Source organism: Rana temporaria, chromosome 7 (genome assembly GCF_905171775.1).
Source record: "Rana temporaria chromosome 7, aRanTem1.1, whole genome shotgun sequence".
NCBI classification, from domain to species: domain Eukaryota; kingdom Metazoa; phylum Chordata; class Amphibia; order Anura; family Ranidae; genus Rana; species Rana temporaria.
Genome location: NC_053495.1, coordinates 5840378 through 5867086, shown reverse-complemented (window position 1 = coordinate 5867086; position 26709 = coordinate 5840378). Strand labels below are relative to the sequence as shown.

The window sequence follows — 26709 nt, the reverse complement described above, 5'->3', positions numbered from 1 at the left end:
GGTGATCAGTGAGAAGAATGTCCCTTACATTGGTGATCAGTGAGAAGAATGTCCCTTACATTGGTGATCAGTGGGAAGAATGTCCCTTACATTGGTGATCAGTGAGAAGAATGTCCCTTACATTGGTGATCAGTGAGAAGAATGTCCCTTACATTGGTGATCAGTGGGAAGAATGTCCCTTACATTGGTGATCAGTGGGAAGAATGTCCCTTACATTGGTGATCAGTGGGAAGAATGTCCCTTACATTGGTGATCAGTGGGAAGAATGTCCCTTACATTGGTGATCAGTGAGAAGAATGTTCCTTACATTGGTGATCAGTGGGAAGAATGTCCCTTACATTGGTGATCAGTGAGAAGAATGTTCCTTACATTGGTGATCAGTGGGAAGAATGTCCCTTACATTGGTGATCAGTGGGAAGAATGTCCCTTACATTGGTGATCAGTGAGAAGAATGTCCCTTACATTGGTGATCAGTGAGAAGAATGTTCCTTACATTGGTGATCAGTGAGAAGAATGTCCCTTACATTGGTGATCAGTGAGAAGAATGTTCCTTACATTGGTGATCAGTGAGAAGAATGTCCCTTACATTGGTGATCAGTGAGAAGAATGTCCCTTACATTGGTGATCAGTGAGAAGAATGTCCCTTACATTGGTGATCAGTGGGAAGAATGTCCCTTACATTGGTGATCAGTGGGAAGAATGTTCCTTACATTGGTGATCAGTGAGAAGAATGTCCCTTACATTGGTGATCAGTGAGAAGAATGTCCCTTACATTGGTGATCAGTGGGAAGAATGTCCCTTACATTGGTGATCAGTGAGAAGAATGTTCCTTACATTGGTGATCAGTGAGAAGAATGTCCCTTACATTGGTGATCAGTGAGAAGAATGTCCCTTACATTGGTGATCAGTGAGAAGAATGTCCCTTACATTGGTGATCAGTGAGAAGAATGTCCCTTACATTGGTGATCAGTGGGAAGAATGTTCCTTACATTGGTGATCAGTGAGAAGAATGTCCCTTACATTGGTGATCAGTGAGAAGAATGTCCCTTACATTGGTGATCAGTGGGAAGAATGTTCCTTACATTGGTGATCAGTGAGAAGAATGTCCCTTACATTGGTGATCAGTGAGAAGAATGTTCCTTACATTGGTGATCAGTGAGAAGAATGTCCCTTACATTGGTGATCAGTGAGAAGAATGTCCCTTACATTGGTGATCAGTGAGAAGAATGTCCCTTACATTGGTGATCAGTGGGAAGAATGTCCCTTACATTGGTGATCAGTGGGAAGAATGTTCCTTACATTGGTGATCAGTGAGAAGAATGTCCCTTACATTGGTGATCAGTGAGAAGAATGTCCCTTACATTGGTGATCAGTGGGAAGAATGTTCCTTACATTGGTGATCAGTGAGAAGAATGTCCCTTACATTGGTGATCAGTGGGAAGAATGTCCCTTACATTGGTGATCAGTGGGAAGAAGGAGGAGGACACACCCAAGGAGCTCTCTGAGAGATCCAACCTTTTTTCAAGCCTGGGCCTTGCCTGCTAGCTTGGCCCAGGAATAATGCCTGATCCTGGGGGAGGCCCTGGGACGGATGCCCCTGATGATACGGGGCCTAGTGAGGAGGAGGAGGTGGTGCAGGATCTGACTGTGGGTCCAGGCCCTGGTGAGAATACGGATGTATTCAGACAAAAGGTAATTGATCGTTTTCGGGCGATCGGAAGAGCGGAGGAGAAACTTAAAAGTTTGAAAGCTGAACATAAAAACTTCAAAACTAAGTACTTCCAGGCCTGGAGTAAGAACCGTTCAGCCATGAAGCCTGAGCTACAAGAGATGGAGGAGAAAGTGAAGGTACAATCTTTACTATTGGAGAAGTTAAAAGATAAAAGTGGAGCTTTTTCAGAAAAATTTAAAAATGAGAGGAGATTTGCCAGCCAGACCTCTGTGGATCAGCGGCAGTCGCAAGTTACAGACAACCCGGGTCCATCTGCCTCTGCGCCTCTCCCCCCATGTCAGGCTGGGGAATCGCCAGCGGCAACCAGCCAGGGGGTTGAGGGTCAACATGGCACCTTACGTTTCATCCAGCAGATGGAGTCACCCCTAAGGGCAGACAGGTCTGCTGGTGAGGCATCAGAAGTCGCTGTGGAGTCGCAGAGGGGTCGCAGACCAGCACTGGTGGAGAAATCCCAGTGTACTGTGCAGCCGCTTTCCAACATGTCTGCCCCTCCAGCTGCAGTGAGTGGTGTCCCGGCTAAAGTGGACGGTGTCCCGGCTAAAGTGAGTGGTGTTTCTGCTGTGGAGAAATCCTCTGCAGACATGAAGGGAAAACCCCTGGCAGAGGTGTCACCAGCCCACCAGAGCAGTATGGATGGATCTACATCATGTGCCCTGCAAATGGATTCTGTTGTGACTGCTGGGATCTGTGGTTCTACAACCAAGATGGCTGCCAGCTCCAAAGTGCCAGTTTCAGCCTCACCTGGGCTGACTGATGCAGGTGGGGGAGGGGAGCAGCACAGTGCAGCAAGTGGAGTGGAAGCAGCGATGGAAGCCTCCTGCACTGGTTCTCCTGTTGCTGGATTACAACAACCTTCACCCTGCTCAGTTGACAATCCTGCCCTGATGGAGAAGAGTCTGCCTGGAGGTGAAGTATGTGTGGATACCGCTGTGAATGTGGACACGGCAGGAATTATTAATGTGCCAGGAAATAATGACCGTAATATTATTGATGAAGCAATGGATGTGGTGGGTGGTGGTGAAGGGGTTAACAATGACATTTTTCCTCCTGCTCAGCAGAGGAAAGACTCAGCTGTGCAATCATCTGCCAAACGCACAACTGGACCCTCTGCAGGGAGGTTTGTGAACAACGGCAGCTATGCAGCAGTTTTGGGGAATCGCACCAAGGAGGGTGGGGGGAATGGTGCAAATGTTGGTGGTCACAACTTGGGGGGGTTTAGTGGTGGGATGGTTGGTGGGTATAAGAGAAGAAACGTGGTCCAGTTGAAGTGGGAGGGGGAGGGGACCCCACCAGTAAGGGGGAGGGTGGCAGAGTTGATCCTGGAAATGGGGTTCAAAGTCGCTGACATTTTTGCTTTGATTTGTCCCGTTGGGAGTTGGGAATTTGATTTATCCTTTGTAAAGCCTGAGGGTCTGGATTTATTTTGGGAACGTTTTAGGGGGCGCAGGGACCTTCCGCAGTGGAATGGTTGGATGCCAAAGGTGGTTTCCAGGCAGCCTCTAATAAAATCAGTGACGATCCTCGTGCGTAATGAATCCATCCCAGAGGCTGATTTGTTAGTATGGTTACGCCGATATGGTGAGGTCCTCGCTCCACTGCGGAAGGTCCTTGATCAGCATGGGATATGGACAGGGGCCTGGACAGTGTCACTAAAATTGGGGGTACAGGGAAATGTTGTTCAACATCTGCCCTGTTCAGCCTTTCTGGGGAGGGATAGGCTGACCATTTTTTACCAGGGTCAGCCTAAGGTGTGCAATAAATGTGGTGACAAGGGCCATTTTGCCTCCACCTGCACTCGCAAGAAATGCTCTTTGTGCCAGGAGCTCGGCCATTTGGCTAAAGACTGTACTGACATTCGGTGCAATTTGTGCCAAAAACTTGGTCACCCCTACAGTCAATGCCCGGAGGCATTACATAACCTGCCAGGGTTGGAGGCTGAGCTGCAGAGGCTGGATAAGGAGGATGAGGCCACTGAAACTCTTGTTGTCCCTCCTGTGTCTGTGACACCTGTTTCTGTTCCCCCTAGTGATGTGGTCCCTGAGTCTGTTCCTTCTGTGTCTGTGACATCTGTTTCTGTTCCCCCTAGTGATGTGGTCCCTGAGTCTGTTCCTTCTGTGTCTGTGACATCTGTTTCTGTTCCCCCTAGAGATGTGGTCCCTAAATCTGTCCCTCCTGTGCCTAATCCATCTATTCGTAGATCCTCCAGACTGGCGGAGGCTGCTGGGGGGGCAGGTTTAGCGGATCTTCCCACTCAGCCTCCAGTCCCTGCCCCTCGGCAGCGCAAGCGTGGTCAGGGGAATGTGGGGGTGCTGGATGGGGGTGGGGCTGATGGAGGGGTGTCCATACCCCATGTCTCACATTCAGTTGATGGGGATTCAGATGAGGAGGGGTGGGAGACGATCAGGAGGAAGAAAAAAAAGAAGAGAAAGGCTAGAAAACCAGTCATCTCTTCCTCAGAGTCGGATCCAAGAGGGGTTCCCCTTGGTAACACCTTTTCTGTGTTGTCGGGTGATGAGATGTCTTTGTCTTCCTCTTTTTCATCTATGGATGAGGGGGAGTCACGTAGTTTGAAGAGAGCTGTTTCTGGTGATGAGAGTGTGGTGAAGGTCAAGAAACGACTACCCCAATCATCCTGATGGCAGTTCCCCCTCCGATAAAGGTGGCGACCATTAATGTCGCCAGCATTAAATCTGCAAGAGCTCGTGATATGGCCTTATTTTTGCTCAGCGAGTTTGATGCCGAGATTTTATTTTTGCAAGAGACCTGGCTCCATACTTTGGCCGATGTCCATCTGGCAAAAAGGGAGTGGAGATGCGGTCCCTCCTTTTGGTCTCTTGCGGCTGAGCCCTGCAGCGGAGTTGCGGTACTTTTTAAAACCGATATGGTAACGTGCCGGCGGGTAATTGAGGTAGAAATAGGTAGATGCATGGTGTTGGACGTTTCTGTTAGGGGGCATGACCTGCGCCTGATCAATATCTATGGGCCGCAGTCAAGGTGGGGCAGGAAATGCCTCCTCACAGAGATCAAGCCCTTCCTTTTTACGTCCCAGCAGGTTGTCTTTGGAGGTGACTTTAACACCATCATTAGGCCTGAAGACAGGAGAGGCTCCATAGACAGGCTGGGATACGATAGCGTTTTTCTTAGAGATATGGTGAGACAAGCAGGCCTGGTAGATGTGCATATTAAGCACTGCCCTGGCAGCACGGGATTCACATTTCAGAGAGGGAATAGTCAGAGTAGGATAGATAGGTTTTTTTTAAAGGAGAACTCTGCTTTCTCGGCTCCTGAGTTGAGGGCGGTGGAGTTCTCTGACCACTGTATGCTGTCTGTGACTCTGAATGCCTCGGACACTCCACCCAGGGGAAGGGGTACCTGGAAACTGAATTCGGCTCTCCTGGAAGATGTAGAGGTAAGACAATCCTTTGAGGATTTTTTTCAGGCACAGGTTTCTATTCTGGACTTTTGCAGCAGTAAGTCAGAGTGGTGGGAGCTTGTGAAACAAAGGGCAATTGGACTTTTCAAGGCCATAGGTAAGAAGAAGCAGCTTGGTATGTACATTGCCTACCAGCATTTGCGGAGGAAGCTTGATCGTCTTGTCTCATATGGAGGAGATCCAGGGGAGATCTCTGAGGTGAAGTTTCTTCTTAGGAAGTGTCAATACGACCGGCGTGCCTCCTTGGTTCTGGAGAGGGATTATGGAAAATATCACTCGCCTGATCCTTACCAGAACTGTAAGCAAGGCATAGCAGTTAAGACGGTCATAGGCCTGAGGGATGGTACGGGTTCCCTGGTGAAGTCCAGATCAGGGATCCTGGAGATCTTCAGATCATATTACGCTGACCTTCTGGGAAGAAAGGACCTTTGTCGGGACAAGATGGAAAGCTTTCTGGATTCTACTCCAGGATTGGGAAATGGTACATTGCCTTTGATGGATTTGACAGAACCAATTTCAGCGGATGAGGTAGTTCATGCTATAGACAAGCTGGCTACCAAAAAATCGCCTGGGCCAGATGGGTTGACAGCTGAATTCTACAAGTGTTTTAAGTCCATTCTGGCTCCTTTTTTAGCAGAGGTTTATAACAGCTGTCTAGAAGAGGGTTCGCTCCCTCCCTCCATGAGGCAATCCGCTGTGATTCTTCTGTCAAAAGGTAAAGACCCCTCAATGATTGAGAACTGGCGCCCCATCAGTCTTCTCAATGTTGATAGAAAGATCTTGGCGAAGATTCTTTTTTGGCGCTTGTCGTCAGTGGCAGGCGATTTGTTGTCCAGTCATCAGCACTGCTCAGTCCAAGGTAGAAGCACCTTTTCAGCGATTTTAGCTGTCCGGGAGGCTTTGGAACGATGCAGGGCTGCTGGATGGAGAAAGTACTTGCTGGCACTTGATCAGGCGAAGGCTTTTGATAGAGTCAATCACGAGTACCTGTATTTGCTACTTGGTAGATACGGCCTGCAGGGGAGGTTTATAGATTGGCTGAAGACATTATATAGAGGGGCTGAGAGCTTCCCACTGGTTAATGGTTGGGTTGGACGGCCTTTTGAGGTTGGCTCTGGTGTGCGCCAGGGATGTCCTCTGAGCCCCCTGCTATATGTATTCGCAATTGACCCCTTCATAAAAAGGCTAGAGTGTGGATCGTTGTGTGGGGTGCCTTTGGGCATTGCTGGTGTGCCGCCCTTGAAGGTCGTGGCCTACGCCGATGATGTGTCTGTTATTGTCTCTGGGACGGAGGAGGCGCAGGAGGTGGTCTCTATGATAGAGCAGTACACGGAGGCCTCTGGTTCTAAAGTCAACCATGAAAAGAGTGAAGTTTTCTGGATGGGTGAGGAGGGTGAAAGCTTCGAACTTCCGGATGCCTTCCCAGAGCCCCAGCAGGAAATTAAAGTGTTGGGCATCAAATTTGGTCCTGGTGACTATGGTCATCGAAATTGGGAAAGCAGGTTGGTGTGTGCCAATGCCAAAGTAGCAAGCTGGAAGAAATGGAGGCTTTCCTTGAGGGAGAGGGTTGACTTGATCAAAACGTACCTGGTCCCAATCTTTTTATATGTCAGCTTCGTCTGTATCTTGCCATCATCTCTCTATGCAAGGGTGTACAGCTGTTTTTTCCAACTGTTATGGGGAAATAGGCTGAACCTGATCAAACGCAATGTAACTTACCTGTCTAGGCGGGAGGGTGGCCTAGGAATGGTCAACCCAATAGTTTTCTTTTCTCTGCTCTTTTTAAAGTACAATCTTGGTAACATGCTAGCAGAGAACCCGCCAGAATGGGTGGGTATTTTTCAGTCTTGTTTTAGGCCTTTTCTGCGATGCTGGGAAAATGGCGGGCCAGTGAAAAGTCTGAGAGTCCAACATGGCAAGCTCCCGGCTTATGTTGCCCCGTGTCTGAAAATACTTCGGCAGTGGCAGGTGACAGCGGAGGATATCAAGTCCCTCCCCAGGAAGCTTCTGGAGAAGAGAATTTTGAGCTCGGCTTTCAGTGTGTCACTGGCCTTAAGGGATTGCCCAGGCTCTGTAATGAGGGAGGGATTGCGTTTAATCAATTTAGAAAGAATCCCTCTGAAGTTTAGGGATCAAGCTTGGCTCGCTTTCCATGGAAGGCTCTATGTGAGAGGGAACCTGAAGAATCGCTCTGTAGATGATCGGGATTGTCCTAGAGCGGAGTGTGTTGGTAAAGTGGAGTCTATGGACCACTTTTTGCTGCAGTGTCCCTTTAACATAGAGGTGTATAAAAGGGTGGGGAGGGCTCTAGGCATTCCCTTTTTCTATCGCATGAGTTATGCGGAGTGGGTGTACGGGGCATTCCCGACTTGCTGGGATTTTGATTTCAATACACTTTTTCTAGTTAGTATAGTTGTCCGTTACTTCACATGGAATGCACGGTGCCAGATTACCCTGCGGAAGAAAGTCCTCTCTGTCGAGGTGGTGGTGCACGATATTCTGGGTGAGGTTGGGAAAATTCGGGGTCTTGAGAAGGGCAGGGAACCTCGGGCGGTCTGGAAGAGGGCGTGGAGGAATATCAGACCTGCCTTTGGTGAGCTGCCCGTCTCTGAGTGAGGAGTTCTTTTCCTTTTCTGTCTCTTTCACTCCCTTAGCTTTTGTTGGTTAGTATCTTTTTGAAGAAGGGCTGCATGCATAATGGGTGCGGGTTTGTTTCTTGACCTTGTAGGTTTGTCTGGTGTAGTGGTGTGAGTTGTAGTAGGATTTATTTCACCAGTGGTTACATAATTTTTGCTTTGCTGTAAAGTCTTTTGTTTGGGAGCAGATTTGCTATATTTATTTTCATTTATGTAAATATGTATATATTTATGTATTTTTTATATATAGTGATTTTATGCTTTTTGTTTGCAAGACTTTTAATAAACAAAATTGGGAAGAATGTCCCTTACATTGGTGATCAGTGAGAAGAATGTCCCTTACATTGGTGATCAGTGGGAAGAATGTCCCTTACATTGGTGATCAGTGGGAAGAATGTCCCTTACATTGGTGATCAGTGAGGAGAATGCTCCTTACATTGGTGATCAGTGAGAAGAATGTCCCTTACATTGGTGATCAGTGGGAAGAATGTCCCTTACATTGGTGATCAGTGAGAAGAATGTTCCTTACATTGGTGATCAGTGGGAAGAATGTCCTTACATTGGTGATCAGTGAGAAGAATGTTCCTTACATTGATGATCAGTGAGAAGAATGTTCCTTACATTGGTGATCAGTGAGAAGAATGTCCCTTACATTGGTGATCAGTGAGAAGAACGTTCCTTAGAAACCGCAGTTTTCGTAAATCTCCCCCGAAGCGTAATGCTGGATTCACACAGGATCGCGTGCAGAATCGCCACAATTCCGCCACAGCGATTTCAAATGGCTGCAAAACGCCGGGCGTTTTTTTTGATGCCATTACTTCTGGTGCCACGCGATTTTTTCCCGCGATTCTCATGGGATAAATCGCGCTTGCGATCACAACATGAGCTTCTTTTTGGGGCGGCAGTGTCACGCGTTACAATTTTCCTGGATCGCGGTAAAAATTACGGTAGGGGTGCCATAAGAAGTAAGTAATGCGTCTCGTGTTTTGCAGCCATTTGAAATTGAGGGGGCACCATCGCGGCGATTCCACCCCCTGATCGCGTGTGAATACAGCCTAATAGAAGCGAGTTCTGGGTAACGTTCTACAAACTGATGATAAAGGATTCAGAAATGGAAACAATGTTACTACTTCGTGGAGATGATTGGAAACATGAAGATAAAATCACAATGAAAGGATACAGAGTCCGGATATCGGGACAATGTTTATAAACGTTTCATGCTGTCACTCCCCCCTCTCCCTATAGTTGATAATGACCCCCCCACCCCTCCCCTCCCCCGCACCCTGGGCTGTATATCCTGGGAATGTGAACACTGTAGTCGCCCTCAATGAGGCTCCTTTAAATGGCGTTACGTGTAGCGAAGGCATCATGCGGTCGGGATGGATTACAATATTTCTATTTATCCAAAATCAACACACCAGGAGCTCCAGTAACGGAATGTGCGCCCCTCTGGTATAGAATTTGCACCCCTCTGGTATAGAACGTGCGCCCCTCTGGTATAGAACGTGCGCCCCTCTGGTATAGAACGTGCGCCCCTCTGGTATAGAATGTGCGCCCCTCTGGTATAGAATGTGCGCCCCTCTGGTATAGAATGTGCGCCCCTCTGGTATAGAACGTGCGCCCCTCTGGTATAGAACGTGCGCCCCTCTGGTATAGAATGTGCGCCCCTCTGGTATAGAATGTGCGCCCCTCTGGTATAGAATGTGCGCCCCTCTGGTATAGAATGTGCGCCCCTCTGGTATAGAACGTGCGCCCCTCTGGTATAGAACGTGCGCCCCTCTGGTATAGAACGTGCGCCCCTCTGGTATAGAACGTGCGCCCCTCTGGTATAGAACGTGCGCCCCTCTGGTATAGAATGTGCGCCCCTCTGGTATAGAATGTGCGCCCCTCTGGTATAGAATGTGCGCCCCTCTGGTATAGAATAGAATGGTTAAAAGAAAAATCGCAATAAGCCTTTATTGATTGGTTTACGCAAAAGTTAAAGCATCTACAAAATAGGGGAAAGTTTTATGGCATTTTTATTAATATTTTTATTTTTTTACTAGTAATGGCGACGATCAGCGATTTTGCTATAATAAATATCCCCATTTTTAATTTTTTTTCAAAAAGCGATTTTTTTCCTCGTTTAGGCCGATACGTATTCTTCTACATATTTTTGGTAAAAAGAAAAATCGCAATAAGCGTTTATTAATTGGTTTAAGCAAAAGTTATGGCGTCTACAAAATAGGGGATTGATTTATGGCATTTTTTTTTTTTGTTACTTGTTATGGCGGCAATCAGCGATTTTTATCGTGACTGCGACATCATGCCGGACACATCGGACACTTTTGACGTTATTTTGGGACCATTCACATTTATACAGCGATCAGAGCTATAAAAATGCATTGATTACTGTGTAAATGTGTCTGGCAGCGAAGGGGGTTAACCACTCGGGGGGGGGGCTGAAAGGGTTAAGTGTGTCCTAGGGAGTGATTCTAACTGTTAGGGGGGCGTGGCTATGAGTGACACGTCACTGATCGCTGCTCCCGATGACATTCGATCAGGCAGAACGGGGAGATGCCTTGTTTATAAAGACTTCCCCCCCCCCCCCCCCGTTCTGATGTTCCGTGACACGATCGTGGGACAATGGCGGACATCCAGTTCGTGGGTCCCGCGGGCACGGTCACAGAGATCGCGGCGGCCGTGCATGTACCCCCCCCCCCCCATGTGTTTACGTTTTCACTCTGCCACTCTGACCCTGGCGGAACGACCCCCGGGGGGGGGGGTGCAATGCAACCTTGTACTATAAGCTGGGTTCAAGTGGTAATAAGCAAATAAGCATTGCTGTGCCACCCTGCCAGCCAGACATTCCTCTCTACAGCAAGGTGGTGTCTCTCTATGTTTATAAACAATGTCATGTGATCCTTACACACCTCTCAACTTTTTTTGGGATGGCAATGAGGGACACCTATCAGCAAAAGTATGCATAGGCATAGGACACACCCCCTGCCACGCCCCCTTAAAGGAGAACTCTAAAAAACATATTAGTTAAACCCACAAGTGTTTTTTTGTTTTTTTTATCATTTTTATTCCTTTTTATTGGCTTTTAAAATGTACAAATTAACCAATTTAGAAATCAGATGAAAGGTTTAGCGCGGGGAAAAAACGTTTTGATAGATAAAAAGTGCATTTTATATACAACTATAGGGATCAGACCGAAATGAGGGACAAATGAGGAGGAAAGAGGGACAGAGAGGGACATTTCTCCGAATCAGGGACAGTCCCTCGAAATCCGGGACTTTGTGACAAAAAGTTCCCCGGCGCCAAAAACACGAATTGTCCGCGTAGTTTTTGCTCGTTTTCCAAAAAGACGTTTCTGTTCATGTTGTGTAGGTGACGGGTTCTCTTCACTCCTCCGCCCTTCAATGAAATGCGTACAGATGGCGTTTGATGAATGTACATCTTTATTTATTATTATAACTGCGAATCACCTTCCCCCGCTGAGCGCCGTGTTGCTCTTACCCCCACACGTGTAGCACAAGAAAATCACCCCCCACAGTTTGTACCCAGAATGCACCTCTCCTGGCCCCGAGGGCTCTGCCCGTGTAAACTCAGCTATGTACATATATGTGACATACATCCGCTGTGCGTGCGACCTCCACCCCTCCCCCTCCGCTAAATAAATGGCAGAATTTGTTACTGAAGCGAATGATCTGTGACACCCCATCACCCCACACCTGCCTTCCCCCCATCACCCCACACCCGCCTTCCCCCCATCACCCAGCACCCGCCTTCTCCCCATCACCCCAAACCCGCCTTCCCCCTATCACCCCACACCCACCTTCCCCCTTTCACCCTACACCCGCCTTCCCCCTATCACCCCACACCCGCCATCCCCCATCACTCCACACCCGCCTTCCCCCTATCACCCCACACCCGCCACCCCCCATCACCCCACACCCACCTTCCCCCTTTCACCCTACACCCGCCTTCCCCCTATCACCCCACACCCGCCTTCCCCCTATCACCCCACACCCGCCATCACCCCACACCCGCCTTCCCCCTATCACCCCACACCCACCTTCCCCCTATCACCCCACACCCGCCTTCCCCCTATCACCCTACACCCGCCATTACCCCACACCCGCCTTCCCCCTTTCACCCTACACCCGCCATTACCCCACACCCGCCTTCCCCCTATCACCCCACACCCACCTTCCCTCTATCACCCCACACCTGCCTTCCCTCTATCACCCCACACCCGCCTTCCCCCTATCACACCACACCTGCCATCCCCCCACACCCGCCTTCACCCCACACCCGCCTTCCCCCTATCACCCCACACCTGCCATCCCCCCACACCCGCCTTCACCCCACACCCGCCTTCCCCCTATCACCCCACACCCGCCATCCCCCCATCACCCCACACCCGCCTTCCCCCTTTCACCCTACACCCGCCATTACCCCACACCCGCCATCCCCCCATCACCCCACACCCGCCTTCCCCCTATCACCCCACACCCGCCATCCCCCCATCACCCCACACCCGCCTTCCCCCTATCACCCCACACCCGCCATCCCCCCCATCACCCCACACCCGCCTTCCCCCTATCACCCCACACCTGCCATCACCTCACCCACCATCACCCCACTCCATCAACTTGTGACTCCACCATTGTGTCACCCCATCACCCCACACCCGCTATCCCCCCCATCACCTCATCCGCCATCCCCCCACCCGCCACCTTGTGACTCTACCATTGGGTCACCCCATCACATTGTGACTCCACCATCGTGTCACCCCACCCGCCACCACCCCATCATCCCACCCACCACCACCCCACCCCCCAACACTCCACCCGCCACCACCCCATCACCCCACCCGATCACATTGTGACTCCACCATCATATCACCCCACCAACCACCACCACCCCACCCGCCATCTCCCAAACCGCCACCACCCCATCACCCCACCCCATCACCTTGTGACTCCACCATCGTGTCACCCCATCACCCCACCCGCCACCACCCCATCACCCCACCCGCCACCACCCCATTACCTCACCCGCCATTACCCCACCCCATCACATTGTGACTCCACCACCGTGTCACCTCATCACCCCATCAGCCACCACTCCACCCCACCCGCCATCACCCCACCCTATCACCTTGTGACTCCACCATCGTGTCACCGCATCACCCCATTACCCCACCCGCCATCACCCCACCCTATCACCTTGTGACTTTACCATCGTGTCACCCCATCACCCCACCCACCACCACCCCATTACCTTGTGACTCCACCATCGTGTCACCCCATCACCCCACCCAACACCAACCCACCTGCCATCACCCCACCCAACACCACCCTATCACCCCACCCACCACCCCCTTACCCCGTGACAGGTTCTCTTGACTCCTCCACCCTTAAATTAAATGCGCACAGGTGGAGACCCCATCACCCCACCAGCCACCACCCCATCACCCTGTGACTCCATCATCATGTCACCCCAGCACCTCGCTACAGGCCCAACAAAGTATACCAGATCTCCTATACAAAATATTATTATAGGGATCTTTATCACCCCCCCCCCCCCCACCATAGACACAGCACTATGGTATATGTCAGAGCTATATAATTGTATAATAGTGTGTGACTGTGGAGGGGACATTAGAGTGTAAGCTCCTCTGGTACAGAGACTGATGTGATTGGCTCAGTGTTCTCTGTACAGCACTGCGGTATATGTCAGAGCTATATACTGTAAATGTTTAATAATAATAGTGTGTGACCGTAGGGCGACCCTGTCTGTGGTGACTCTCATGTGGTCACCCTGGCTGCGGTTCTGCTCGGTGTCCCTCACATTCTGGTGGTGGGTACACCCTGCGGACGGGCGGGCGGGTGAGTCAGTGTGTGGAATGAGAGGCCGGCGGTATCTTATCACTCCTGGTGAAGTGTTTTTCCATTGTGGCCTTCTGAAGGTTTGTTGCCCTAATTAGACTCAAGGCGGAATTCACATAAAAAGTTCAACAACTTCTGCTGTGTTCAGATAAATAGCGAGCACAGTACCTGTGTGCTATATACTGCGTACTATATACTGCGTGCCGTATACTGTGTGCTATATACTGTGTGCTATATACTGCGTGCCGTATACTGTGTGCTATATACTGTGTGCTATATACTGCGTGCCGTATACTGTGTGCTATATACTGTGTGCTATATACTGCGTGCCGTATACTGTGTGCTATATACTGTGTGCTATATACTGCGTGCCGTATACTGTGTGCTATATACTGTGTGCTATATACTGCGTGCCGTATACTGTGTGCTATATACTGTGTGCTATATACTGCGTGCTGTATACTGTGTGCTATATACTGTGTGCTATATACTGCGTGCTATATACTGCGTGCCGTATACTGTGTGCTATATACTGTGTGCTATATACTGCGTGCCGTATACTGTGTGCTATATACTGTGTGCTATATACTGCGTGCCGTATACTGTGTGCTATATACTGTGTGCTATATACTGCGTGCTGTATACTGTGTGCTATATACTGTGTGCTATATACTGCGTGCTATATACTGTGTACTATAAACTGCGTGCCGTATACTGTGTACTATATACTGCGTGCCGTATACTGCGTGCCGTATACTGTGTACTATATACTGTGTACTATATACTGCGTACTATATACTGCGTACTATATACTGCGTGCCGTATACTGTGTACTATATACTGCGTACTATATACTGCGTGCCGTATACTGTGTACTATATACTGCGTACTATATACTGCGTGCCGTATACTGTGTACTATATACTGCGTACTATATACTGCGTGCCGTATACTGTGTACTATATACTGCGTACTATATACTGCGTGCCGTATACTGTGTACTATATACTGCGTGCTATATACTGCGTACTATATACTGTGTACTGTATACTGCGTGCCGCATACTGTGTACTATATACTGTGTGCCGTATACTGCGTGCCGTATACTGTGTACTATATACTGTGTGCCGTATACTGCGTACTATATACTGTGTGCTATATACTGTGTGCCGTATACTGCGTACTATATACTGTGTGCTATATACTGTGTGCCGTATACTGTGTACTATATACTGCGTGCCGTATACTGCGTACTATATACTGTGTGCTATATACTGTGTGCCATATACTGCGTACTATATACTGTGTACTATATACTGCGTACTATATACTGCGTGCCGTATACTGTGTACTATATACTGCGTGCCGTATACTGAGTACTATATACTGTGTGCCGTATACTGAGTACTATATACTGCGTGTCGTATACTGTGTGCTATATAATGCGTGCCGTATACTGTGTACTATATACTGCATACTATATACTGTGTACTATATACTGCGTACTATATACTGTGTACTATATACTGTGTGCCGTATACTGTGTTCTATATACTGCGTGCCGTATACTGTGTACTATATACTGTGTGCCGTATACTGTGTACTATATACTGCGTGCCGTATACTGTGTACTATATACTGCGTGCTGTATACTGCGTACTATATACTGCATGCCGTATACTGTGTACTATATACTGCATACTATATACTGCGTGCCGTATACTGTGTACTATATACTGTGTGCTGTATACTGCGTACTATATACTGCATGCCGTATACTGTGTACTATATACTGCATACTATATACTGCGTGCCGTATACTGTGTACTATATACTGCATGCCATATACTGTGTTATATACTTTGTGCTGTATACTCTGTTCCATATGCTCTATGTCATATACTGAGCCATCTCTGCCCCGCCGGTGTCCCCTGGAGGTGAAGCAGAGAACTGTAATATGGAGATATCAGATAATTGGCTGTGCTGCCCTCTCTCCCGCCCCGCATGGCACGCTGGGTATTCTGCTCCTGGCCACCTCTCGGGCAGGATCCAAAGTTCCATGAAGATGACCTCCGACCCTCGGCTCGCAGAATGTTTAAATATATCCGCGGTCCGGCCCCCCCCTGATCAAACAGTGGACAGGATGAGAGCCAAGTGACCCCAATCACGAGCCTCGGAGGTGGCAGCCGATGTGCCAAAAATCACTGTTCAGAGAGTATGAACGTCCTTCACCACGTTTAGCCCAAATGCTGTGTACTGCGCTACTGCCGCTGCCTGCTCTCCAAGTGGACTTGTCAGCAGGGCTGGACTGGGACAAAAATATGGCCCTGGACTTCATCCAGACCGGCCCAGGGCACAGCACATCAGGGCATGGTACAGAGCACAGCACATCAGGGTACAGGGCACATGGCACATCAGGACACATGGCACATCAAAGCACAGGGCACATCAGGGACTGGGGCACATCAGGGCATGGGGCACATAGCACATTAGGGCTCAGGGCACGGGGCACATCAGGGCATGGGGCACATCAGGGCACGGGCCACATGGCACATCAGGGCACGGGGGACATCAGGGCACAGGGCACATCAGGGACTGGGGCACATCAGGGCATGGGGCACATAGCACATTAGGGCACAGGGCACATTATGGTGCACATCGTTTACCAGCCAGCATGCAGAGTAGCGCAGGAAGCGTGTGTAATATGTTCTCTCTCCTGTCACGGCACTCCATTGGCTCCCCGGCGGCTCCTCCTCTCTTCTCGTCCATCCCAGATGATGTCACAAGCAAATGGGGATGGACGAGAAGAGAGGGAAGGGGCCGCCGGGGAGCAGCGTGAGTGCCGTCACAGGAGAGAGAACATATTACACACGCTTCCTGCGCTACTCTGCATGCTCGCTAAATCTCGATCTACCCGTCAGGCGCCAGCTGTCTGCGATTGACGGAGTAGATCGCCGCGGACCTCCAACCGGCCCACTGAGCCATCGGTCCACCGGGAATCTACCGCTAGTCCCGATGGCCATCCCTGCTTGTAAGTAACTTTACAGGGAGGTCTCCATGAATAAATCCCGGACATGTCCCAATATACAGCAACAGAGTCATTGTTCAGAAAAACGCCACCTTTTATCATTAAACAAAGGGGGCTTGAGCTCCACTCAGTGACTTTGCCTAGGCTGAGGTGAGGTCACCAGTCAGTGGCGTTGCCTAGGCTGAGGTGAGGTCACCAGTCAGTGACGTTGCCTAGGCTAAGATGAGGTCACCAGTCGGTGGCGTTGCATAGACTAAGATGAGGTCACCAGTCAGTGAAGTTGCCTAGGTTGAGGTGAGGTCACCAATCAATGACGTTGCCTAGGCTGAGGTGAGGTCCCCAATCAATGACGTTGCCTAGGCTGAGGTGAGGTCACCAGTCAGTGACGTTGCCTAGGTTGAGGTGAGGTCACCAGTCAGTGACGTTGCCTAGGTTGAGGTGAGGTCACCAGTCAGTGACGTTGCCTAGGCTGAGGTGAGGTCACCAGTCAGTGAAGTTGCCTAGGTTGAGGTGAGGTCACCAGTCAGTGACGTTGCCTAGGTTGAGGGGAGGTCACCAATCAATGACGTTGCCTAGGCTGAGGTGAGGTCACCAATCAATGACTTTGCCTAGGCTGAGGTGAGGTCACCAATCAATGACGTTGCCTAGGCTGAGGTGAGGTCACCAGTCAGTGGTGTTGCCTAGGCTGAGGTGAGGTCGCCAGTCAGTGACTTTCCCTAGGCTGAGGTGAAGTCACCACTCAGTGAAGTTGCCTAGGCTAAGGTGAGGTCACCACTCAGTAAACACAACCATGAACTGCATCAGGATTGACAAAATGGTGTCATCTCTGAGCCAACAGGAAGTCCAGAAAGTAGATGGCGACCCTGGATAATTCCTGAACAAAGATGGCGCCGTTCTTCTGAGGGAAAGTTGTCGCGGGGAGAAGTGTTGCCCTCCCAGGCTGCTGTACAAAATACGTTTTCGAAACTTCAACAAACGTCACAATCTGAATGGAACACGTAGAGAAAAAGGTTACATTTTATTATGGCGCCAAAAATTTAAATCCCGGAACATTTTGTTGGACAGAATCCGGTGGACACGCCCCTTTCCGATCCCCTGGACCCGCCCCTCTCACCGACATCATATATAGAAGATATATACATGGCGTATATGCTGATATACAATGGAAGCGTCTGCAATGTGCACATCGCCCCGTCTCTGTGTGTGTTTTATGGGTGGAAAGAATTGAGGCGACAGACGTAAACATGCGCGCCCCGTAGCCAGGCCTTCTCTCCGATGACTCTGCGTCATCGCACAACGCATGGAGGACGGCGCTCAGCATCCCCCCCATCCTCTATATACAGAATGGGGTCACTTCTGAGCCGGGAGAGCTAACATTCCACTTTTCAGCCGGCGGGGGCAGGAGGGGGTTAAATGAGGTCATGGAAGGGGGGGGGGCGGCCATGTGTCTGGAGGTGTCACATATCTCTGTACGAATGTGATCTCTCCAAAGACTGCAACGTACACAATCCGTACATCGCGTCCTGATCACGGCGGAGGCTGAGAGAGCAAATCCACTGTTCAAACACCATGGACACCGATCTAATTCCCCCCCCCCCCCGCACGCGGGCGAGTCCACGTTTTCTGCGTCACTTTATATTGGCGCCCCTTCTTCTCGGTACGTTTCATTGATTTCTTGGTCTGCAGTCTCTGACCATCTCCTGTAGTGTGTCTGCAGTCTCTGAACATCTCCTGTAGCATGTCTCCAGTCTCTGACCATCTCCTGTACTATGTCTGCAGTCTCTGACCCTCTCCTGTAGGATCTCTGCAGTCTCTGAACATCTCCTGTAGGATCTCTGCAGTCTCTGACCCTCTCCTGTAGTATGTCTGCAGTCTCTGAACATCTCCTGTAGCATGTCTGCAGTCTCTGAACATCTCCTGTAGCATGTCTGCAGTCTCTGACCGTCTCCTGTAGCATGTCTTTAGTCTCTGACCGTCTCCTGTAGCATGTCTTTAGTCTCTGACCGTCTCCTGTAGCATGTCTTTAGTCTCTGACCATCTCCTGTAGCATGTCTGCAGTCTCTGAACATCTCCTGTAGCATGTCTGCAGTCTCTGACCATCTCCTGTAGTATGTCTGCAGTCTCTGACCATCTCCTGTAGCGTGTCTGCAGTCTCTGACCATCTCCTGTAGTATGTCTGCAGTCTCTGACCATCTCCTGTAGGATGTTTGCAGTCTCTGACCATCTCCTGTAGGATCTCTGCAGTCTCTGACCGTCTCCTGTAGGATCTCTGCAGTCTCTGACCGTCTCCTGTAGTATGTCTCCAGTCTCTGACCGTCTCCTGTAGTATGTCTGCAGTCTCTGACCGTCTCCTGTAGTATGTCTGCAGTCTCTGACCATCTTCTGTAGTATGTCTGCAGTCTCTGACCGTCTCCTGTAGGATCTCTGCAGTCTCTGACCGTCTCCTGTAGTATGTCTCCAGTCTCTGACCATCTCCTGTACTATGTCTGCAGTCTCTGACCATCTCCTGTAGCATGTCTGCAGTCTCTGAACATCTCCTGTAGCATGTCTGCCGTCTCTGACCGTCTCTTGTAGCATGTCTGCAGTCTCTGACCGTCTCCTGTAGCATGTCTGCTGTCTCTGACCATCTCCTGTAGCATGTCTGCAGTCTCTGACCATCTCCTGTAGCATGTCTGCAGTCTCTGACCATCTCCTGTAGCATGTCTGCAGTCTCTGAACATCTCCTGTAGCATGTCTGCCGTCTCTGACCGTCTCTTGTAGCATGTCTGCAGTCTCTGACCGTCTCCTGTAGCATGTCTGCAGTCTCTGACCATCTCCTGTAGTATGTTTGAAGTCTAGTGATGTCAGAAGTCGCACTGATGGTCCCGTACAGTTGCGGGACCAACTTCCCAACGGAAGTTGGGAGAACTGCCCCGGGTCAGGTTGTAGTTTTTGCCCTCTGGTTGGAATGTGGGAAGTGTCCATGTGACCTCTGTCGGCCAATCACATTGCAGCTTTGGTTGCAGGTTGGAGAATGAATGATCTCCTATGGAGGTGAGGGCGCTCTTCTCTATCCTGATCTCCTCACCTCTCCCCATACTCCTCTCCTCCCGGCCTCTCCACCGATATTGTCATTGTTGCGTCATCCTCTCTGGCCTGCCGCTGAGGGGGGGGGGGGGGGGGCGGGGCACGCCGCCAAAATTCGCAATTGATTAGTGTGAAGCTGATAACGTTGGCGTCGCTCGTGTTTGGCCGACGACGTTTGATTGACAAGCGGAGTGACATCTATTGCGGAATCTCTGGAAATGTTTCGGAACGCAGCACGGGACTCAACACCGGAATCATGGGAACGATCGGCGATGATGCGAGTTTATCAATCGCAATAATTATAGTGGATCTTCACTCTCCCAATCAACATTTATTTCTAATCCTCATGCTGCTACCATTAGGACATAGATAGGAAAGGATGTCATATTTAATTGTTTTAAAATGTATTTTTTTGCATTTCTTCCGTTACTTCCTGGTTCCTTGCCTAGGCACATGATGTCATACATCCCAGGAGTCTCCAGGAGGGAAAGGGGCTGTTGCTTCCTGGTTTCTGGCCTAGGCCAAAATGATGTCATACATCCCAGGAGTCTTCATGGGAGGAGGAGCTTTATCAGCTAAGCACAACCCCGCCCCCCCCCCCCACTTGCACGCCTGAACTAAGGGCAGATGGATTCCAGGAAGTAAATTCTACATAAATCACCTGCCCTTAGGCAAGATGGCCGCAGCTGGAACTAATAAGGGGGCGTTTTTGATCTTCTGGAATTTGGGGACACGGTACTGGCCGGCCGTAGGTCCTCTGGACCCCAAACTTGGCACACATGTAGCCCCACTCTTCCTCTACAGGTGTGCAAAGTTTGTTGTCCGGAGTACCTGTGGCTGGGGAGCACCGATTTTTCAAAGCCGGGCACCCCTTCCATAGACTCCTATGTTAAACGGTCATTTCTCTGGTGAGTTTGGGGACCTGGTACCGGCCGGTCGTAGGTCCCCTTGACCCGGAACTTGGCACACATTTAGCTCTATTTCTCCTCTACAAGTGTGCAAAGTTCGTTGTCTGGGGGACATACGGCTGAGGAGCAACGATTTTTCAAAGCCAGGCACCCCTTCCATAGACTCCCATGTTAATTGTCAGTCTAGTCATGGGCACAGTGAGGCATGGGCACAGTGAGGCATGGGCACTGTGAGGCATGGGAACAGTGTGCAAAAATTCTTGACGCGCTTAACGCTAGACGCGTTTAGGCACGTTTGAGCATTAATGCATTCCAATGACCAAAGTAAAAAAGTATGGGCCAGATCCACAAAAGAGATACGACGGAGTAACTGCTGTTACTCCATCGTATCCCTTGTCCTAACTTTGGAACTGATCCACAGAAGCAGTTTTCCAAAGTTAGGCAGAAGATCCGGCATGTGTAATTGAATTACACTGCCGAATCTTAGGATGCAGTACCGCATCCGCCGCTGGGGGCATTTTGAGTCGAAATGCCGCTTCTGGTATGCAAATTAGCACTTAAGGCGATCCACAAAGCTTTTCAGCCTCGTTTTTTCGCCGTAAGTTTTAGTTTGCAAGTGTAAAACTAGGGCTGGTGTTACAAAGTGTAAACTAGTAACACCAAGCGACGGCATTTGGTATGCATTCCCGAGGGAGAACTCCACGGCAATTTGTAAAAACAAAACCGGCATGGGTTCCCCCCCAGGAGCATACCAGGCCCTTAGGTCTGGTATGGGTTGTAAGGAGACCCCCCTACGCCGAAAAATCGACGTAGGGGGTCCCCCTACAATCCATACCATACCAATCCATACCAGACCCGTATCCAAAGCACGCTACCCGGCCGGTCAGGAAAGGGAGTGGGGACGAGCGAGCGCCCCCCCCCCCTCCTGAGCCGTGCCAGGCCGCATTCCCTCAACATGGGGGGGTTGGGTGCTCTGGGGCAGGGGGGCGCACTGCGGGCCCCCAAACCCCAAAGCACCCTGTCCCCATGTTGATGAGGACAGGACCTCTTCCCGACAACCCTTGCCGTTGGTTGTCGGGGTCTGCGGGCGGGGGCTTATCGGAATCTGGGAGTCCCCTCAAATAAGGGGGCCCCCAGATACCGGCCCCCCACCCTAAGTGAATGGATATGGGCCTACCCATTCACCTGGAGGCAAAAAGTTAAAGTTATTAAACACACAACACAAGGGTTTTTAAAATAATTTATTATTCTGCTCCGGAGGCCCCCCCTGTCTTCTTTAGCTCTAATACCAGGGGGGGTTTCTTCTTCCGCTCTCCGGGGGGGGTCTTCTTCCGCTCTCCGGGGGTCTTCTTCTATCTCCGCCGCTCTCCGCTGTTGACTCGGCGAACCCCGGTTCTTCTGCAGCTGTCCGGTGCCTTCTCCTTCAGCGCTGGCTGCCTGCTATCTTCGTGTGTTAGCTCAATTACTAGCAGGCAGCCAGCGCGGTCTTCTGTGACGTCAGGTTCTTCTCTTCTGTTCTTCTCCCCTCTTCCGATGTTGACTCGTCGCCTCTTGTCACTGTAATGATGGAAGCGCGCCTTGCATCCCATTTATATAGGCATCACCGTCCCATCATGCTCCGGCAGGTACCCACGTGGTAGGTGCCTACCCACGTGCACCCACCACGTGGGTACCTACCGGAGCATGATGGGACGGTGATGCCTATATAAATGGGATGCAAGGCGCGCTTCCATCATTACAGTGACAAGAGGCGACGAGTCAACATCGGAAGAGGGGAGAAGAAGAACCTGACGTCACAGAAGACCGCGCTGGCTGCCTGTTACTAATTGAGCTAACACACGAAGATAGCAGGCAGCCAGCGCTGAAGAAGAAGGCACCGGACAGCTGCAGAAGAACCGGGGTTCGCCGAGTCAACAGCGGAGAGCGGTGGAGATAGAAGAAGACCCCCCCCGGAGAGCGGAAGAAGACCCCCCCCGGAGAGCGGAAGAAGAAACCCCCCCCGGAGAGTGGAAGAAGACCCCCGGAGAGTGGAAGAAGAAGCCCCCCCCGGTATTAGAGCTAATAAAGAAGACAGGGGGGGCCTCCGGAGCAGACTAATAAAATATTTTAAAAACCCTTGTGTTGTGTGTTTAATAACTTTAACTTTTTGCCTACAGGTGAATGGATAGGGGTACGATGTACCCCATATCCATTCACTTAGGGTGGGGGGCCGGTATCTGGGGGCCCCCTTATTTGAGGGGACTCCCAGATTCCGATAAGCCCCCGCCCGCAGACCCCGACAACCAACGGCAAGGGTTGTCGGGAAGAGGTCCTGTCCTCATCAACATGGGGACAGGGTGCTCTGGGGTGGGGGGGCCCGCAGTGCGCCCCCCTGCCCCAGAGCACCCAACCCCCCCATGTTGAGGGCATGCGGCCTGGCACGGCTCAGGAGGGGGGGGCGCTCGCTCGTCCCCACTCCCATCCTGACCGGCCGGGTAGCGTGCTTTGGATACGGGTCTGGTATGGATTGTAGGGGGACCCCCTACGTCGATTTTTCGGCGTAGGGGGGTCCCCTTACAACCCATACCAGACCTAAGGGCCTGGTATGCTCCTGGGGGGTGAACCCATGCCGGTTTTTTCTTTGAAAATTGGCATGGAGTTCTCCCTCAGGAATGCATGCCGAGCGACGCTGTCAATTGTTTTTTTTTTTTTCCCCCGACGCAACTTTTTTAAGCCGGCGCGATCCACAAAACTCGGCGTAACGTAACTTCGCGCATGCGCAGTACGGCCGGCGCGGGAGCGCGCCTCATTTAAATGGGACTCGCCCCATTTGAATAGGAACGCCTTGCGCCGGCGGAATTTTAGTTACACGGCCTGAAATTTCTAGGTAAGTGCTTTGTGGATCGGGCACTTAGGTAGAAATTTTAAGGCAGTGTAACTTAAATGGGATTTTTTAAGTTGCGCCAGGTTTTTGTGGATCTGGCCCAATATTCTGGCCAATGGAATCAGCTTACGCTCAAATATTTGAAACGCTTAACCACTTAAGGACCGAGCCTCTTTCTGAGATTTGTCGTTTACAAGTTAAAAACTGTTTGGTTTTTTTTGCTAGAAAATTACTTAGAACCCCCCCAAACATTATACTAACATCCTAGAGAATAAAATGGCGGTCGTTGCAATACTTTATGTCACACCGTATTTGCGCAGCGGTCTTACAAGCGCACCTTTTTTGGGAAAAAAATACACTTTTGGAGTTAAAAAATAAGACAACAGTAAAGTTAGCCCAATTTTTTTTTTTTTTTATATTGTGAAAGATAATGTTTCGCTGAGTAAATTGATACCCAACATGTCACGCTTCAAAATTGCGCCCGCTCGTGGAATGGCAACAAACTTTTACCCTTAAAAATCTCCATAGGAGACGTTTAAAAAATTGTACAGGTTGCATGTTTTGAGTTACAGAAGAGGTCTAGTGCTAGAATTAAAAAATATGTTACTCTTGCTGATCAGTAAGAAGATGAGATGTGCCAATGATCCCAAAGAGCAGGTAGTCGAGATGTGCTGGTGGTGGAGCCTTGGAACCGAGAGGGGGTAGTTGAGATGTGTTGGTGGTGGAGTCCTGGACCTCAGAGCGGGTAGTTGAGATGAGTTGGTAGTAAAGTGCTGGACCCCAGAGTGGGTAGTTGAGATGAGTTGGTAGTAAAGTGCTGGACCCCAGAGTGGGTAGTTGAGATGAGTTGGTGGTGGAACTCTGGACCCCAGAGTGGGTAGTTGAGAAGAGTTGGTGGTGGAACGCTGGACCCCAGAGTGGGTAGTTGAGATGAGTTGGTGGTGGAACTCTGGACCCCAGAGTGGGTAGTTGAGATGAGTTGGTGGTGGAACTCTGGACCCCAGAGTGGGTAGTTGAGATGAGGTGGTGGTGGAACTCTGGACCCCAGAGAGGGTAGTTGAGATGAGTTGGTGGTGGAACTCTGGACCCCAGAGTGGGTAGTTGAGATGAGTTGGTGGTGGAACTCTGGACTCCAGAGTGGGTAGTTGAGATGAGTTGGTGGTGGAACTCTGGACCCCAGAGTGGGTAGTTGAGATGAGTTGGTGGTGGAACTCTGGACTCCAGAGTGGGTAGTTGAGAGGAGTTGGTGGTGGAACTCTGGACCCCAGAGTGGGTAGTTGAGATGAGTTGGTGGTGGAACTCTGGACTCCAGAGTGGGTAGTTGAGAGGAGTTGGTGGTGGAACTCTGGACCCCAGAGTGGGTAGTTGAGATGAGTTGGTGGTGGAACTCTGGACTCCATGGGTAGTTGAGATGAGTTGGTGGTGGAACTCTGGACCCCAGAGTGGGTAGTTGAGATGAGTTAGTGGTGGAACTCTGGACCCCAGAGTGGGTAGTTGAGGTGAGTTGGTGGTGGAACTCTGGACTCCAGAATGGGTAGTTGAGATGAGTTGGTGGTGGAACTCTGGACCCCAGAGTGGGTAGTTGAGATGAGTTGGTGGTGGAACTCTGGACTCCATGGGTATTTGAGATGAGTTGGTGGTGGAACTCTGGACCCCAGAGTGGTTAGTTGAGATAAGTTGGTGGTGGAACTCTGGACTCCAGAATGGGTAGTTGAGAGGAGTTGGTGGTGGAACTCTGGACCCAAAAATGGGTAGTTGAGATGAGTTGGTGGTGGAACTCTGGACCCCAGAATGGGTAGTTGAGATGAGTTGGTAGTAAAGTGCTGGACCCCAGAGTGGGTAGTTGAGATGTGCCCAAGGTGGAGTGCTGGACCCCAGAGTGGGTAGTTGAGATGAGTTGGTGGTGGAACTCTGGACCCCAGAGTGGGTAGTTGAGATGAGTTGGTGGTGGAACTCTGGACCCCAGAGTGGGAAGTTGAGATGAGTTGGTGGTGGAACTCTGGACCCCAGAGTGGGTGGTTGAGATGAGTTGGTGGTGGAACTCTGCACCCCAGAATGGGTAGTTGAGATGAGTTGGTGGTGGAACTCTGGACTCCAGAGTGGGTAGTTGAGATGAGTTGGTGGTGGAACTCTGGACCCCAGAGTGGGAAGTTGAGATGAGTTGGTGGTGGAACTCTGGACTCCAGAATGGGTAGTTGAGATGAGTTGGTGGTGGAGTGCTGGACCCCAGAGTGGGTAGTTGAGATGAGTTGGTGGTGGAACGCTGGACCCCAGAGTGGGTAGTTGAGATGTGCCCATGGTGGAGTGCTGGACCCCAGAGTGGGTAGTTGAGATGAGTTGGTGGTGGAACTCTGGACCCCAGAGTGGGTAGTTGACATGTGCCCATGGTGGGAGGATATAGGTAGATATGTACTGTATGGATAACCTAAACATGTGCTGATTCAGATGATTGAAAGCGTTTTATGTGTAATTTAAAAATGCATCAACAACAAAAGATTGTGTAGCCATTCTGCGTGTTTTTTAGCTGTTATTGTGACCCTTTGTTTCCCGTTCCCGTGTGTTATTTGTGAGTTAGAGGTGTAATAATTAATAGAGGACATGGTGTACAGTTTATATGGAGAACACCGAATGATAACATCTGTCCATTTATACAGAATTAAAGTAGATCTAAAGGTAACCAGTGCACAAAGCAAGGCCCATAAAGACATCGAGGAGCGAGTTCGGGGTGGAGGAACTTGACTGGGCCTGCACAGAGTCCTGACCTCAAGTCGATAGAACACCTTTGGGATGCACTTCTGGAAGAACGGTCAAAAGTTCCCATAGGCACCCTCCTAAACCTTGTGGGCGGCCTTCCCAGAAGAGGTGAAGCTGTTATAGCTGCAGAGGGCGGGGCCAACTCAATATTGAACCCTCCGGACTAAGACTGGGACGCCATTAAAGTTCATGTGCGTGTAAAGGCAGGCGTCCCAATACTTTTGGTAATACAGTGTATTTGGGGGTATTCGGTTGTGTCCCATGTGACAACCTTGCAGAGATTGCAGCGTTGGTCACATGTGCGGTGACACCTGGTTTTCCGGATTCAGGTGGTTGTAGGGGGGGTGAGGGGGGGGGGGGGGCGGAGGCGGTCGGGCAGAGTTCAGGGTTGATCGGAGCTTTCACAATTC

The 26709-nt window shown here is 50.3% G+C and overlaps 2 protein-coding genes across 2 annotated transcripts in view; one reads left to right on the top strand and one right to left on the bottom strand.

The window, feature by feature from the left end:
- The window catches only part of SLC38A3 (solute carrier family 38 member 3), an 81541-nt gene that overhangs the window by 5852 nt on the left and 48980 nt on the right, over positions 1–26709 (top strand). The window lies entirely within an intron of this gene.
- Positions 24149–25843, bottom strand: LOC120945940 (mucin-2-like). The gene has a single exon (XM_040360527.1). The coding sequence runs from the start codon at positions 25841–25843 to the stop codon at positions 24149–24151; it is 1695 nt and encodes a 564-aa protein (XP_040216461.1).